General features: G+C 50.1%; 1 protein-coding gene across 3 annotated transcripts in view; it reads right to left on the minus strand.

Annotated features, from left to right (window-relative positions):
* Nucleotides 1-488: 488 nt before the first annotated feature.
* RHBDL3 (rhomboid like 3) overlaps nt 489-12,437 on the minus strand; it is a 58,975-nt gene continuing 47,026 nt past the window's right edge. For all 3 annotated transcript variants that reach the window (XM_032280915.1, XM_032280914.1, XM_032280916.1), the window contains 2 exons: nt 8,229-8,289; nt 489-2,504 (listed from right to left, as the gene is read on the minus strand). In XM_032280915.1, coding sequence (XP_032136806.1) covers nt 2,233-2,504; nt 8,229-8,289 — 333 coding nt within the window. In that variant the 3' untranslated portion in view covers nt 489-2,232. The remainder of the gene's footprint in view (nt 2,505-8,228; nt 8,290-12,437) is intronic.

Here is a 12,437-nt window from a genome sequence, read left to right on the forward strand (position 1 = left end):
CATACCAGACAGAGGTGGCACTCTGCTTATTCCACTCATAACCTAGAAGCCCCAGAGGCCAGGACAGGAATCTGGAGGGGATTCTCCGCCCTCCAGGAAGGGACCACATGGCTCCTAGGCTTACTACAGCTGCAGCCCAGGGCAGAGGCAGCAAAGTCCTGGCCTCTTCTGCATCCTCCCCTGATCGAGCCCAGCTCCACAGCCTCAGACCCTCCTCCTCTAGGTGCTGACTCTTCCATCTACACCTTTCTATCATTAGGGCAGAGAACAGCAGGCAGGGCACACACGAGACAGCCCAGGCTGATGCAACTCCACCCAAGACATGACCCCATAGTGCCTCAGACTGCCACCCGCAGCACCACACTGGCCGGGGAAGCTAGTTAGCGTTGGGCTAAGATGGGGAAAAGCTGGGCCTAGCCTGCCAGTGTGTGAGTGAGCCCTATTATATGTACTCTATTATATGAAGCCACCATTCCCCAAGACCCCAAATGCCTGGCCCGAGTAACCCTGGACTTTGTGGCACTCAAGGGCTGGGATGGGCATGAGGCTGGAGGACGACAGTCCCCATGCTCCTGCCTCTGTTTCTGGATGAGCCCAGCCCCTCTGCCTCCTCCCAGGCCTGGTGTTCTTTGTTCTTTTGGACTGTCAGTGGTTGAGAATTCCAAGAGCCCAATAAAGGGAGTATCACTTTTTTGGTCAAAGATCATCCTCATGCCCTCCATTTGGGGCCTGCACCAGCTCCTGTTAGGAGGGTCATTCTTGCAATCTCGTTTTCTCACCTGTGAGATGGGGTGGGTGGAGGTGATAACCGCCATGTTCTCTCCTGCAGCCAAGTCTCTGAGCTTACTGGCTGCCCTCCCACTCAGGCCCAACCACGCACCCAGCAATTCTCCTGAGGCAAAGTTTTCCACCTAGATTGGAATTCCTCTTCCTATAGCCTCCTGTCCCAACTCAAATGGACACGTGGCCTCAACAGTCCTACCCCAGCCTCTCTTGAGCCCCCAAAGCTCCTTCTCTCCTAAGGGAGACAGGACGGAAACCTTTTGGATACGAAGGACATCCCAGAGGGAAACAAGAGCTGAACCTGGCAAACCTCAGCATCTGGGGATCCCAGAGGAGCTAAGCTCTTCCTCCAGCAGGGCCATTCTGCCGCCCGTCAGTGATGCTCAGGGGCAGGTGTGGAAGGGACAGGAGATGGGAAAGAAGGGGACAGGCTTTGTCAGGCAAGGACAGTCAGCAACCACAGCACACCATGGTCTCCCACCTTGCACCGACGCCCATATGACCCCCTGCATCTGCTGTGCCTTCTCTGCAGGCGCTGACTTGCCTCAATTGCCTTTCCCATCACACACGCATGCACACATGCACACACATATCAAAACTGTCTCCATAACCAAAGAGAGGCACGAAGTAGGGTCAGGGCAGCAAAAGGAAAGAAAAAGACCCTAAAGCTAGGCTGGGCACAGAGGCTGGGGCACCAGTGTGAGATGCCAACATTCTAGAAGAAAGGGAGGGAGAAGTCTAAAGCTGGTCCTGGGTCTGTCTTCTCCAGGGTGGAACTTGGGATGATGTTTATTCCCCCTGCTTCTTTCCCTCTCACTGGGTACCCCCAGGGCAAGGGGGGCCTGGAGCCTACAGCCTCCCTGCTCTGCCCAGCCCTGGCACAACAGACCATGCCCCAGTGCCCACTGACCAGCCCAGGAGGGCACCCTGGTTTCAACCAGGTCACAGCTGACATGTCCAGTAGGTCCTCTTTTTATCAGAGCTCCAGACCCAGCAGCTGTGGAGGGGACACCACATGGCCTGCAATTATCTCTGAGCTAGAGATTGGCCATGCCTGGCCGCAACAACCCTTGGGTCTTCCCGAGTCTCTCAGGGTCTCTGAGGGTAGAGGATGAGGAAGACGCTGCTGCACTGAGGGGCACCCCTGGCCCTGCGGAACAAGCCCAGCCCAGGGGAGGGAGGGCCAGTCTCCCCCCACTCCAGACTTTCACTCTGGCCCCACGTCATCAGAGCAGCCTAGAAAAACGACAGTAGCCACATCACCTCCTCCACCAGGTGCCTTTCAGAAAAAGGTCTCCACTGTCCAAATCTAAACAAACAATACAGTGGCCCAGAGTCTTCTGTCCTCGCCTGCCCGGCCTTGCTGAGCTGGTGATGAGAAAAAAACTTGCAGGCGCTCCCTGTGGGTGCTGCTTTTCCCTCCCCTCCCCTACCTTGGGCCTCCAGCCCTCAGGGGGGAGGCGGCAGCTTCAGGTCCAGCAGGGTGTAGGCAAAGATGTTCCAGAAGATGGCGAACAGCACGAAGACAGTGTACATGGCCACAAAAATCCACCACAGTGACTGGTCCTGCAGCCTCTGCTCGTAGTTCCTCAGGACCACCACGCCCAGGGTGATGCCCACAGCCACGCCACCCAAGTGTGCCACGAAGCTTGGGTGAGGGCAGGGGGGATAGGCCGACGGGTGGAAGCGGAGCCACACGGCCCGCCCAAACTCCATGCTCACTGAAAGGGGAGGAGGCAAAGAGAGGTCACTGGAGAGCCATGAGCCAGGGCTGAGGGAGGGGCCTTCACATCATCACCTGCCCATGAATTCATTCCCTATTAGGCCAAGCACCATTCTCTGCACTGGGGACACAGTAGTGACAGAGACAGGCAAACCTCTGTTCTCCCAGAGCTTACAGGGTCTGGCAATAAACCAGTAAGCAATGACGTACATAAGATAATTTCCGGAAGAGACATCTATCAGGGGAAACAGGTGATGTAAAAGCAATGCCTGGCTTAAGGAGGGGAATTCTTTAGCTTGGGGAGTTATACAAGACCTCTCTAAAGAGGTGACATTTGGCCAGGCACGGTGGCTCATGCCTGTAATCCCAGCACTTTGGGAGGCCGAGGCGGGTGGATCACCCTGAGGTCAGGAGTTTGAGACCAGCCTGGCCAACATGGAGAAACCCTGTCTCTACTAAAAATACAAAAATTAGCTGGGCATTGTGGCAGGCTCCTGTAATCCCAGCTACTTGGGAGGCTAAGGTAGGAGAATTGCTTGAACCCAGGAGGTGGAGGTTGCAGTGAGCTGAGATTGTGCCACTGCACTCCAACCAGGGCAACAGAGCAAGACTCTGTCTCAAAAAAAAAAAAAAAGAAAGAAAGAAAAGAAAAGAAAACCCAGACCCAAACAAATTGCTGAATTCATCCCTTAACAGATTCTTTTTGTTGTTCTTGTTGACACAGGTCTCACTCTAGGCTGGAGTACAGTGCCACCATCACAGCTCACTGCAGCCTCAACCTCCTGGGCTCAGGTGATCCTCCCAAGAAACTGGGACTAGAGGCACCCACCACCACATTTGGGTAATTTGGAAAAAACTTTTCCGTAAAGATGAAGTCTTACTATGTTGCCCAGGCCTGAACTCCTGGACTCAAGTGAGTCTCCTGCCTCAACCTCTCAAATTGCTGGTATTACAGGCATGGGCCACCACACCCAGACCCTTAACAGATTCTAAGATGCCTTCATCCTGATCTCCAAACCATGCTTCTTTCGTGAACTTCTTGGGTCAGCCAGTCAAGTGGGGGTGAGACTCTTGAAAGGAAGGGCGCTAGGAAACTGCCATCCCATTATCAACTACCAAAAGAACACTGAGGGTAGGTATTCTTATTCCCATTTGACAGATCAGAAAACCAAAGCAAATCTGACATTGAAAAAAAGCCCTTCAGGCCGGGCGCGGTGGCTCACGCCTATAATCCCAGCACTTTGGGAGGCCGAGGCGGGTGGATCACGAGGTCAAGAGATCGAGACCATCCTGGTCAACATGGTGAAACCCCGTCTCTACTAAAACTACAAAACATTAGCTGGGCATGGTGGCACGTGCCTGTAATCCCAGCTACTCAGGAGGCTGAGGCAGGAGAATTGCCTGAACCCAGGAGGTGGAGGTTGCGGTGAGCCGAGATTGCGCCATTGCACTCCAGCCTGGGTAACAAGAGCGAAACTCTGTCTCAAAAAAAAAAAAAAAAAGAAAAAGAAAAAAAGCCCTTTGAGGGAAATTTTGTACCTATTTAGCTACCAGTTAATCAGCCAGGCCACCTCTCTCCACCCTAACCACTGTAGGGGTGCCAGAACCTCGAGGGAGCTTCATTCCCCTTGGGGTTGCCCACCCTTCTGGGCTGAGCTCTGCAACTCCAAGGATGGCCAATAGATGGCAGAAAAGGTGCGTCCAGGGATGGGCCCTCCACCCTCCCCTCTCCCAACCCTGTCCTGGGACAGCCTTCAAGCCTTGGCTCCCCAGGTCCAGGGTTTGATAAAGGAGGTTTGAAAGATGATAGTCTCCAACTCTGAAACAGCATTTTAGTTTTTATGACGCTTACAGTGGATTTTAAAAAAACCAAAAACAAACAAACGACTCATGCTTCTCTTTTCTTCCTCAAAAATGAACAAACTCAGGCTGGGTACACTGGCTCACGCCTGTAATCCCAGCACTTTGGGAGGCCGAGGTGGGTGGATCACAAGGTCAGGAGTTCAAGACCAACCTGGCCAAGATGGTGAAACCCCATCTCTACTAAAAATACAAAAATTAGCCGGGTGTGGTGGCACACGTCTGTAATCCCAGCTACTTGGGAGGCTGAGGCAGAGAATTGCTTGAACCCAGGAGGCGGAGGTTGCAATGAGCCAAGATCCTGCCATTGCACTTCAGCCTGGGTGACAGAGCGAGACTCCATCTCAAAAAAAAAAAAAAACAAAAAACGAACTCAGAGCCCAAGCAGATGCAGAAGCTATGCCACCCATTGCCACCCCACTGCACCCTACTGCCCCGACTCAAGGAGTCCTTGGGTTTTAAGGCTGGAAGTTTCTTGCTGGAATGAGAGATCCTCCAGTTCCATCCAGGAAACTGAGATCCAGAGAGCCTCACAGAGGATCAGGGGTAGACCCGATTTCCTGAAAGCCCTGGGGTAAGAGGCAAGAAAGGTGGATGTGAATTGAAGTGGAGCCCTCACAGGCCTGACCCTCTGCCCCAGGTTTGTTCGGACTCAGTCTTCCTCTTACCTACACAGCAGGTGGCTGACCCAGGTGGAGAAAGCCCAGGTGCTTACTGCCCAGCTTGGCTAACACGTGGAGCATTTCAAACAGCACAGGCTGGTTCTGAATTGTGGCTTTATCACTTCTTAGCTGGGTGACCATGGACAAGGAACCTAATTCTCAGAGCCTTGAGTTTCTATGTATAAATTAAGCTAATAATAATACCCTTTTTAGGTGGGTCTGGAGGACTGGATGAAAATGTGCTCACTCCCTCTTCTTCCCTCATTGCCTTTTTTTCTTTTCTTTTTTTTTTTTTTTTTTGAGACAGAGTCTTACTCTGTCACCCAGGTTGGAGTGCAGTGGCACAATGTTGGCTCACTGCAACCTCCACCTCCCAGGTTCAAGCAATTCTCCTGCCCTGGCTTCCCGAGTAGCTGGGACCACAGATGTGCGCAACCACGCCTAGCTAAATTTTTGTACTTTTCGTAGAGATGGGGTTTCACCATATTGGCCAGGGGGTCTTGAACTCCTGATCTCGTGATCTGCCCGCCTCAGCCTCCCAAAGTGCTGGGATTACAGGTGTGAGCCACCATGCCCGGTCTTTTTTTTTTTTTTTTTTTTAAAGGCAGGGTCTCACTCTGTCACTCAGGCTGAAGTGCAGTCGCATGATCATAGCTCACTGCTGCCTCGAGCTCCTGGGCTAGGCCTACAGGCACAAGCTACCATGCCTGGCTGGTTTTTAATTTCTTTCTTTTTTGTTTTTTGTAGAGACAGGGTCTTGCTATGTTCCCAAGACTGGTCTTGAACTCCTGGGCTCAAGAGATCATCCTACTTCAGCCTCCCAAAGTGCTGGGATTACAGGCATGAGCCACAGTGCATGGCCCCTACCTTTATTGCTTCTGTTCAGACTCATCTCTTTTGATCTCAGAAAGAGCCCTTTGGCCTCTGGTCTTATCCTCCTTGTTCCCACAATCTATTTTCCACACTGCAGCCTGTCTGGTTTTTCTAAAATTCTGGTTATCCATCAATAACTCTCTTGTTGAAAGCCCTCCAGTGGCCACCCAGAGAATGCAGGGTGAAGTACTTTTTCTTTTCTCAGCATTCAAAGCCCTTAATAATCAGACTCCTCCTATTTCATTAACTTCATCTCTGATCAAAATCATACACAGTCCCAAAACTAATTCTTTGGTTTCACTAGCCAACTCGCTGGCCATGACCCTTCACCCATCTATGTGTTAGTTCAGGCTGCAGCTTTGCCTGAAATGTCCTCTTGCACCGTGTTTACTTGGTGAACACCTGTCTGCCTAACACTCAGAATGACCTCTGAAGGTAGAACTCAGCTCTCCCAACTAGGGCCCTGAAGACATCCTGTTCCTAGGGATTCTTGGACTAGTTACAGTTTGTGAACCTGCTAAAACTGCAGATTTTGACATGTGTGTGTGTGCACAAGAATACACATATATGTATTTTTCTGATGATGGGGTCTTGGACTTTCAATAAGGGATCTCAAAGGATCAGTTCCATGACCAAAAAGGTTAGGAAGTTATTTGTCTTGATCTGAATGCTCGTCCTTAACCACTTTTCTGTTTGCATATTATATGTCAATAAAAAGAGGAAAAAATAGGCTGGACCCAGGCACAGTGGGCTCAAGCCTGTAATCCCAGTACTTTGGGAGGCTGAAGCAGGCAGATCACCTGAGGTCAGGAGTTCGAGACCAGCCTGGCCAACATGGTGAAACCCCATCTCTATAAAAAATACAAAAAGGTAGATGGGCATGGTGGCATGCGCCTGTAATCCCAGCTGCTTGGGGGGTTGAGACAGGAGAATCGCTTGAACCTGGGAGGCGGAGGTTGTGGTGAGACGAAATCATGCCACTGCACTCCAGCCGGGGCAACAGAGTGAGACTCTGTCCCAAAAAAATAGGCTGGGCATGGTGACTCCCATCTGTAATCTCAGCAACTTGAAAGGCCAAGGCAGGAGGATTGCTTGAGCCCAGGAGTGCAACACCAGCCTGGGAAACATGGCAAGACCCCTATCTCTGCAAGAAATTTTAAATAGCCAGGCATGGTGCCACACATGTATAGTCCTGGCTACTTGGGAGGCTGAGGAGGGAGGATCACTTGAGCCCCGGCAGGAGTTTGATGCTGCAGGCAGCTATGATTGTGCCACTGCATTACAGCCTGGATGATAGAGGGAGACACCCTGTCTCAAAAAAAAAGAAAAAGAAAAAAATATATATTTTTTTTTTCTTTGTTTTTTCTAAGATGGAGTTTCACCATGATGGCCAGGCTGGTCTTGAACTCCTAACCTCAGGTGATCCACCCACCTCGGCCTCCCAAAGTGCTAGGATTACAGGCGTGAGCCACCATGCCCAGTCATGTATATATAAACTTTTTTTTTTTTTTTTTTGAGACGGAGTTTCACTCTTGCTACCCAGGCTGGAGTGCAATGGTGCGATCTCGGCTCACCGCAACCTCCGCCTCCTGGGTTCAGGCAATTCTCCTGCCTCAACCTCCTGAGTGCTGGGATTACAGGTACGCGCCACCATGCCCAGCTAATGTTTTTTGTATTTTTAGTAGAGACGGGGTTTCACCATGTTGACCGGGATGGTCTCGATCTCTTGACCTCGTGATCCACCCACCTCGGCCTCCCAAAGTGCTGGGATTACAGGCTTGAGCCACCGCGCCCGGCCTTAAACTTTTAAAAAATAGATAAATAAGGCCGGGCAAGGCAGCTCATGCCTGTAATCCCAGCACTTTGGGAGGCCGAGGTGGGCAGATCACAAAGTCAAGAGATCGAGACCATCATGGCCAACGTAGTGAAACCCCATCTCTACTAAAAAAAACACAAAAAATTAGCTGGGCATGGTGGTGAGCACCTGTAGTCCCAGCTACTCGGGAGGCTGAGGCAGGAGAATCACTTGAACCCAGGAGGCGGAGGTTGCAGTCAGCCAAGAGCACGCCACTATACTCCAGCCTGGCGATAGAGCAAGACTCAGTCTCAAAAAAAAAAAAGAGATAAATAAACAAAAGATGAATGTTACGAAGCAGCACAGCAGTACAGACAGCTCTCACAACAGCCTTATATTTTTTGCACATTATTGACATGTCCCACTTTTTTTTTCTTGACCACAAGCCCATGAAGGGCAGGTACTGTGCCATCTTTGAACCCCACAGCCTAGCGCCAGGCTTTCGTCCCCTAGCTGCCCCATCAATACTTACTACAGATCAGGGCCACAGCCATCCGCAGCAGCTTGAACTGACACTTCATGCCTGACCAGTTCTAGGGAAAAAGGAGAGAGTTCAGTCAGTTCCAGATTAGACCACTCCTCTGCCGGTATGTCTTGCTTAAGACAATCTGACATTAAAATAATGGTGTCTATGAGGTCCTGAATGAGAGGGTTGTGGCTTAGTAGCAGAATACACCACATGGCTGAGATTTTAGGCACCAGCAAGTTTACTTCAGTCATAAAAGCTCCTGAGCTGGACTAACATAGGAAGAGACTCCAGATCTAGGAAAAGGAGAGGCCGTCTAATCTAAATGGACAGAGAACATCTGAGAGCTGCATTCATTGCTGGGCTCCATGGTTGCAAAGGAAGCAGGGCAGCCAACCAAGCAAAGTCAAAGCAGAACCACCAGGATGATAAAAGAGCCCCAAATCCCACAAATGAGGAATGAATGGGGAAGCCAGGATCTTTTAGCTCAAAGAAGAGAAGACTCAGGGGTCAAGTTCATTGTTGTCAAATATCAAATGAGTCAACACAAGGAAAGGGCACATTCGATTCAGGGTAACCTGCAAGCAGAAGACTTGCAATGGATGAAAACTTCAGAGAGAGACTTTTTAGCTCAGAGTAAGTTTCCATTTCTAATAAGCAGAGCTCTCCAGAGATAGAATGATCCATCTTGCAGGGGTTGTGAGTTTCCCACCATCGGGGGTTTCACATCACTGGAAAGGATGCTCCAGAGGAGAACTGGGTGCTAGAGAAGGGGTGGGCCAGGTGGCCTTCAAACAACTCCCTCTCTCCCCCGAGAATCTCAGAGAACTCGGAACCTCCAAAGCAGATAAACAGTACAGTTATTCACCTTACAAAAGGACTTTTCACTTTACAAAAGGCTTCCCCACAGGGTTCCTTTGAGAGGCACTCCTGCAGTGCATTCAAAGCACTATACCATTTATACAAAGGTGTCCATGCACAGAAATGAGCCCAGAATCTTCCTGGAACACATCAGCCCCAGGGAAGGAGGGCACAGCCAGGGGACTTTCGTTCCCTCCCACCCACCCAATCCGCCTTTGCTGCCTGGCTCAGGCCCAGCTCAGGGGGCACGTCTGGCACTTCTTTGAGGTTGCAGGAACGTCTGTGAAACTTTACAGAGGCCCTGAACACTGGCACAGATAATAACATCTATGAAAGCTTCAGTCAGGCAAGCAGGACACAGAGCAGATGCCAAAGAGGGGGAAATCCTCACAGCCTTCAGTTCTTGCCCACCTCCCCACTTTTCCCCATCCTTCCTCACTGACCAGCAACCCCTTCGTCACAGAAAGTGAGGTGTGGGCCACCCGCGGCCCTGCTTTAGGTGGAAAGTGTATCTTCTCTTGCTGACATGTTCCGTGCTAGGAAGCAGATGGCAGGATGTTTTTGACATCTGCTGGTGTCTGCCCATAGAGGAGGCTTGCCAGGAGACAAGGAACAAAACTGGAGTCGATGCCCTCCCCTGGACCTAGTGACCCAGTCCGAGCTGGCTCAGTTAGCTGATGGTGGGCGCCACAGCCCCTCTCCAAGTTGAAACCCTAGGATGGGAAGAAACTTGGGAATCACCCAATGGGACATCTCTTCCCAAAGGCGGACACCCACTGCCAAGGAGCCAACAAGATGGCCCTCCAGCCCCCAAGACAGGGTACTTCCTGCCTCCTGAGGAGCCCCGAGAAGGGCTCTCACCCTGGAACAGTTCTTCCTGCTGTTGTTTGCCAGGTTTTCCTTCCCTATAATGTCCCCTCCATGGGTTTCAATTCTCCCTTAAAAGTGATACACGGCTGGGCATGGTGGCTCACATCTGTAACCCCACCACTTTGGGAGGCCGATGTGGGTGGATCACTTGAGCCAGACTCAGTCTCAAAAAAAAAAAAAAAGTGATACCTATGTTCACAGCAGCATTATTCATCATAGGCAAGAGGTGGAAGCCACCCCAGTGTCCATGGATGGATGGATGGATGGATAAATGAAATATACATATATACGTTTGTATATTTGGTTTCTTGCCCACCTCCTCCCTTCCCCCAACTCTTCCTCATTGACCAGCAACCCCTTCTTCACAGAAGGTGAGGTGAGCCACTGCCTTCCCTTTGCAGGTGGAAAGTCTAATCTTCACCTTGCTGACATATTCCAAGCTAAGAAGCAGATGGCAGGATAATGTCACCTGCTGATACATACATACAATGGAATACAATTCAGCCTTAAAAAGGGAGGGGATTCTGACCCATGTTGCAGCATGAATAAACCTGGAGGACCTTATGCTAAGTGAAATAAGGCAATCACAAAAAGCTAAATATTGTATGATCCCACTTATATGAGGTACCTAGAGTAATTAAATTCATGGAGACAGACAGTAGAATCGTGGTTGCTAGGGGCTGGAGGGAGGAGGGGGTAGGGAGTCATTATTTAGTGGGTACAGAGTTTCAGTTTTGCAAGATGAAAAGAGTTCTGGAGACAGATGGCTATGGTTGTACAACAATGTGAATGTACGAATGTGCTTAATGCCATTGAACTGTACATTTAAAATGTAACCGTATACTTTAAGATGCTACATTTTATGTTACATACATTTATCACAATTAAAAGCAAAGTACAGAAGACTTTTTTTTTTTTTTCTTTTTAAGAGACAGGGCTTCAGAATGCAACAATGCAATCATAGCTCACTGCAGCCTCAAACTCCTGGGCTCAAGTTATCCTCCTGCCCCAGCTTCCCAAGGAGCTAGAATTATGGGCATGTGCCACCACATCTGGCTAAATTTTTTATTTTTTAGATATGGAACTTCACTATGTTGCCCAGGCTGGTCTCGAACTCCTGGCTTCAAGCGGTCCTCCAGCCTTGGCCTCCCAAAGTGCTGGAATTACAAGCCAGGTGCTCATGCCCTGTAATCCCAGCACTTTGAGAGGCTGAGGCAGGAGGATTGCTTGAGCCTGGGAGTTTGAAATCAGCCTGGGCAATATGGTGAAACCCTGCATCTATAAAAAGGCCAGGCCGGTCGTGTGCACCTGCAGTCTCAGCTACTTGAGAGGCTGAGGTGGGATGATCGTTTGAGCCCAGGAGGTAGAGGTTGCAGTGAGCTGAGATTGCATCAGTGCACTCCAGCCTGGGCAAGAGACTGAGACCCTTTATCAAAAATAGTAATAGGCCAGGAGTGGTGGCTCAGGCCTATAATCCCAGCACTTTTGGAGGCCGAGGCGGGTGGATCACGAGGTCAACATTAAGACAATCCTGGCCAACATAGTGAAACCATGTCTCTACTAAAAATACAAAAACTGGCTGGGCGTGGGGGTGCGCATCTATAGTCCCAGCTACTCGTGAGGCTGAGGCAAGAAAATAGCTTGAATTCAGGAGGTGAAGGTTGCAGTGAGCCAAGATCACACCACTGCCTTCCAGCCTGGGGGACAGAGTGAGACTTTACCTCAAAAAAACAAAAACAACAACAAAACACAAAGTGCTGGGATTACAGGCATGAACCATTGTGTTCGGCCCCCTCTGGGTGAATATCCTTTTTTTTTTTTGAGACAGGGTCTCACTCTATTGCCCACCCTGAAGTGAAGTGGCATGATCACAGCTCACTGCAGCCTTCACCTTCTGGGCTCAAGTGATCCTCCCAACTAGCTGGGACTATAGGCACACTCTATCACACCCAGCTAATTTAAAATTTTTTTGTAGAGATGGGGTCTCCCTGTGTTGCCCAGCCTGGTCCAGAACTCTTGGGCTCAAGAAATTCACCTGCCTCAGCCTCCCAAAGTGCTGGGATTGCAGGCATGAATCACTGAGGCTGGCCTGAGTGAATACCTTATCTGAGAACAGCATCGCTTTCACTGTGTCCTAGTGATTATAGCAGGCAAAGTAAGTTAGAATGTGTGGACAGCTCTCTCCTTTAGCTAAGGTCTCTTGCCTCCACGCCCTCCTGGGCCCTATCTAGGATAAATATTAAACGCACCATCCTTATCCTTGGCCTGGTCGGCCATCCGTGGGGTGGCTCAGAATTCCTTTTTCTCTATTGTTCTCATTTGTGAATTTGAGATAACACCACCACCTTCTCTCAGTTACCCACCTCATCAGGTGGTTGTGAGAATGACATGAATTAATACATGTAAAGCACTAAGACCACTGCCTGGCACACAGTAGGCATCATTTAAGTGTGTGGTAGTATCTTGACCTGAGACAAAGATGCT

This window comes from Sapajus apella, unplaced genomic scaffold, assembly GCF_009761245.1.
Source record: "Sapajus apella isolate SASKATOON/1434 unplaced genomic scaffold, GSC_monkey_1.0 scaffold12, whole genome shotgun sequence".
In the NCBI taxonomy this organism is placed as follows: domain Eukaryota; kingdom Metazoa; phylum Chordata; class Mammalia; order Primates; family Cebidae; genus Sapajus; species Sapajus apella.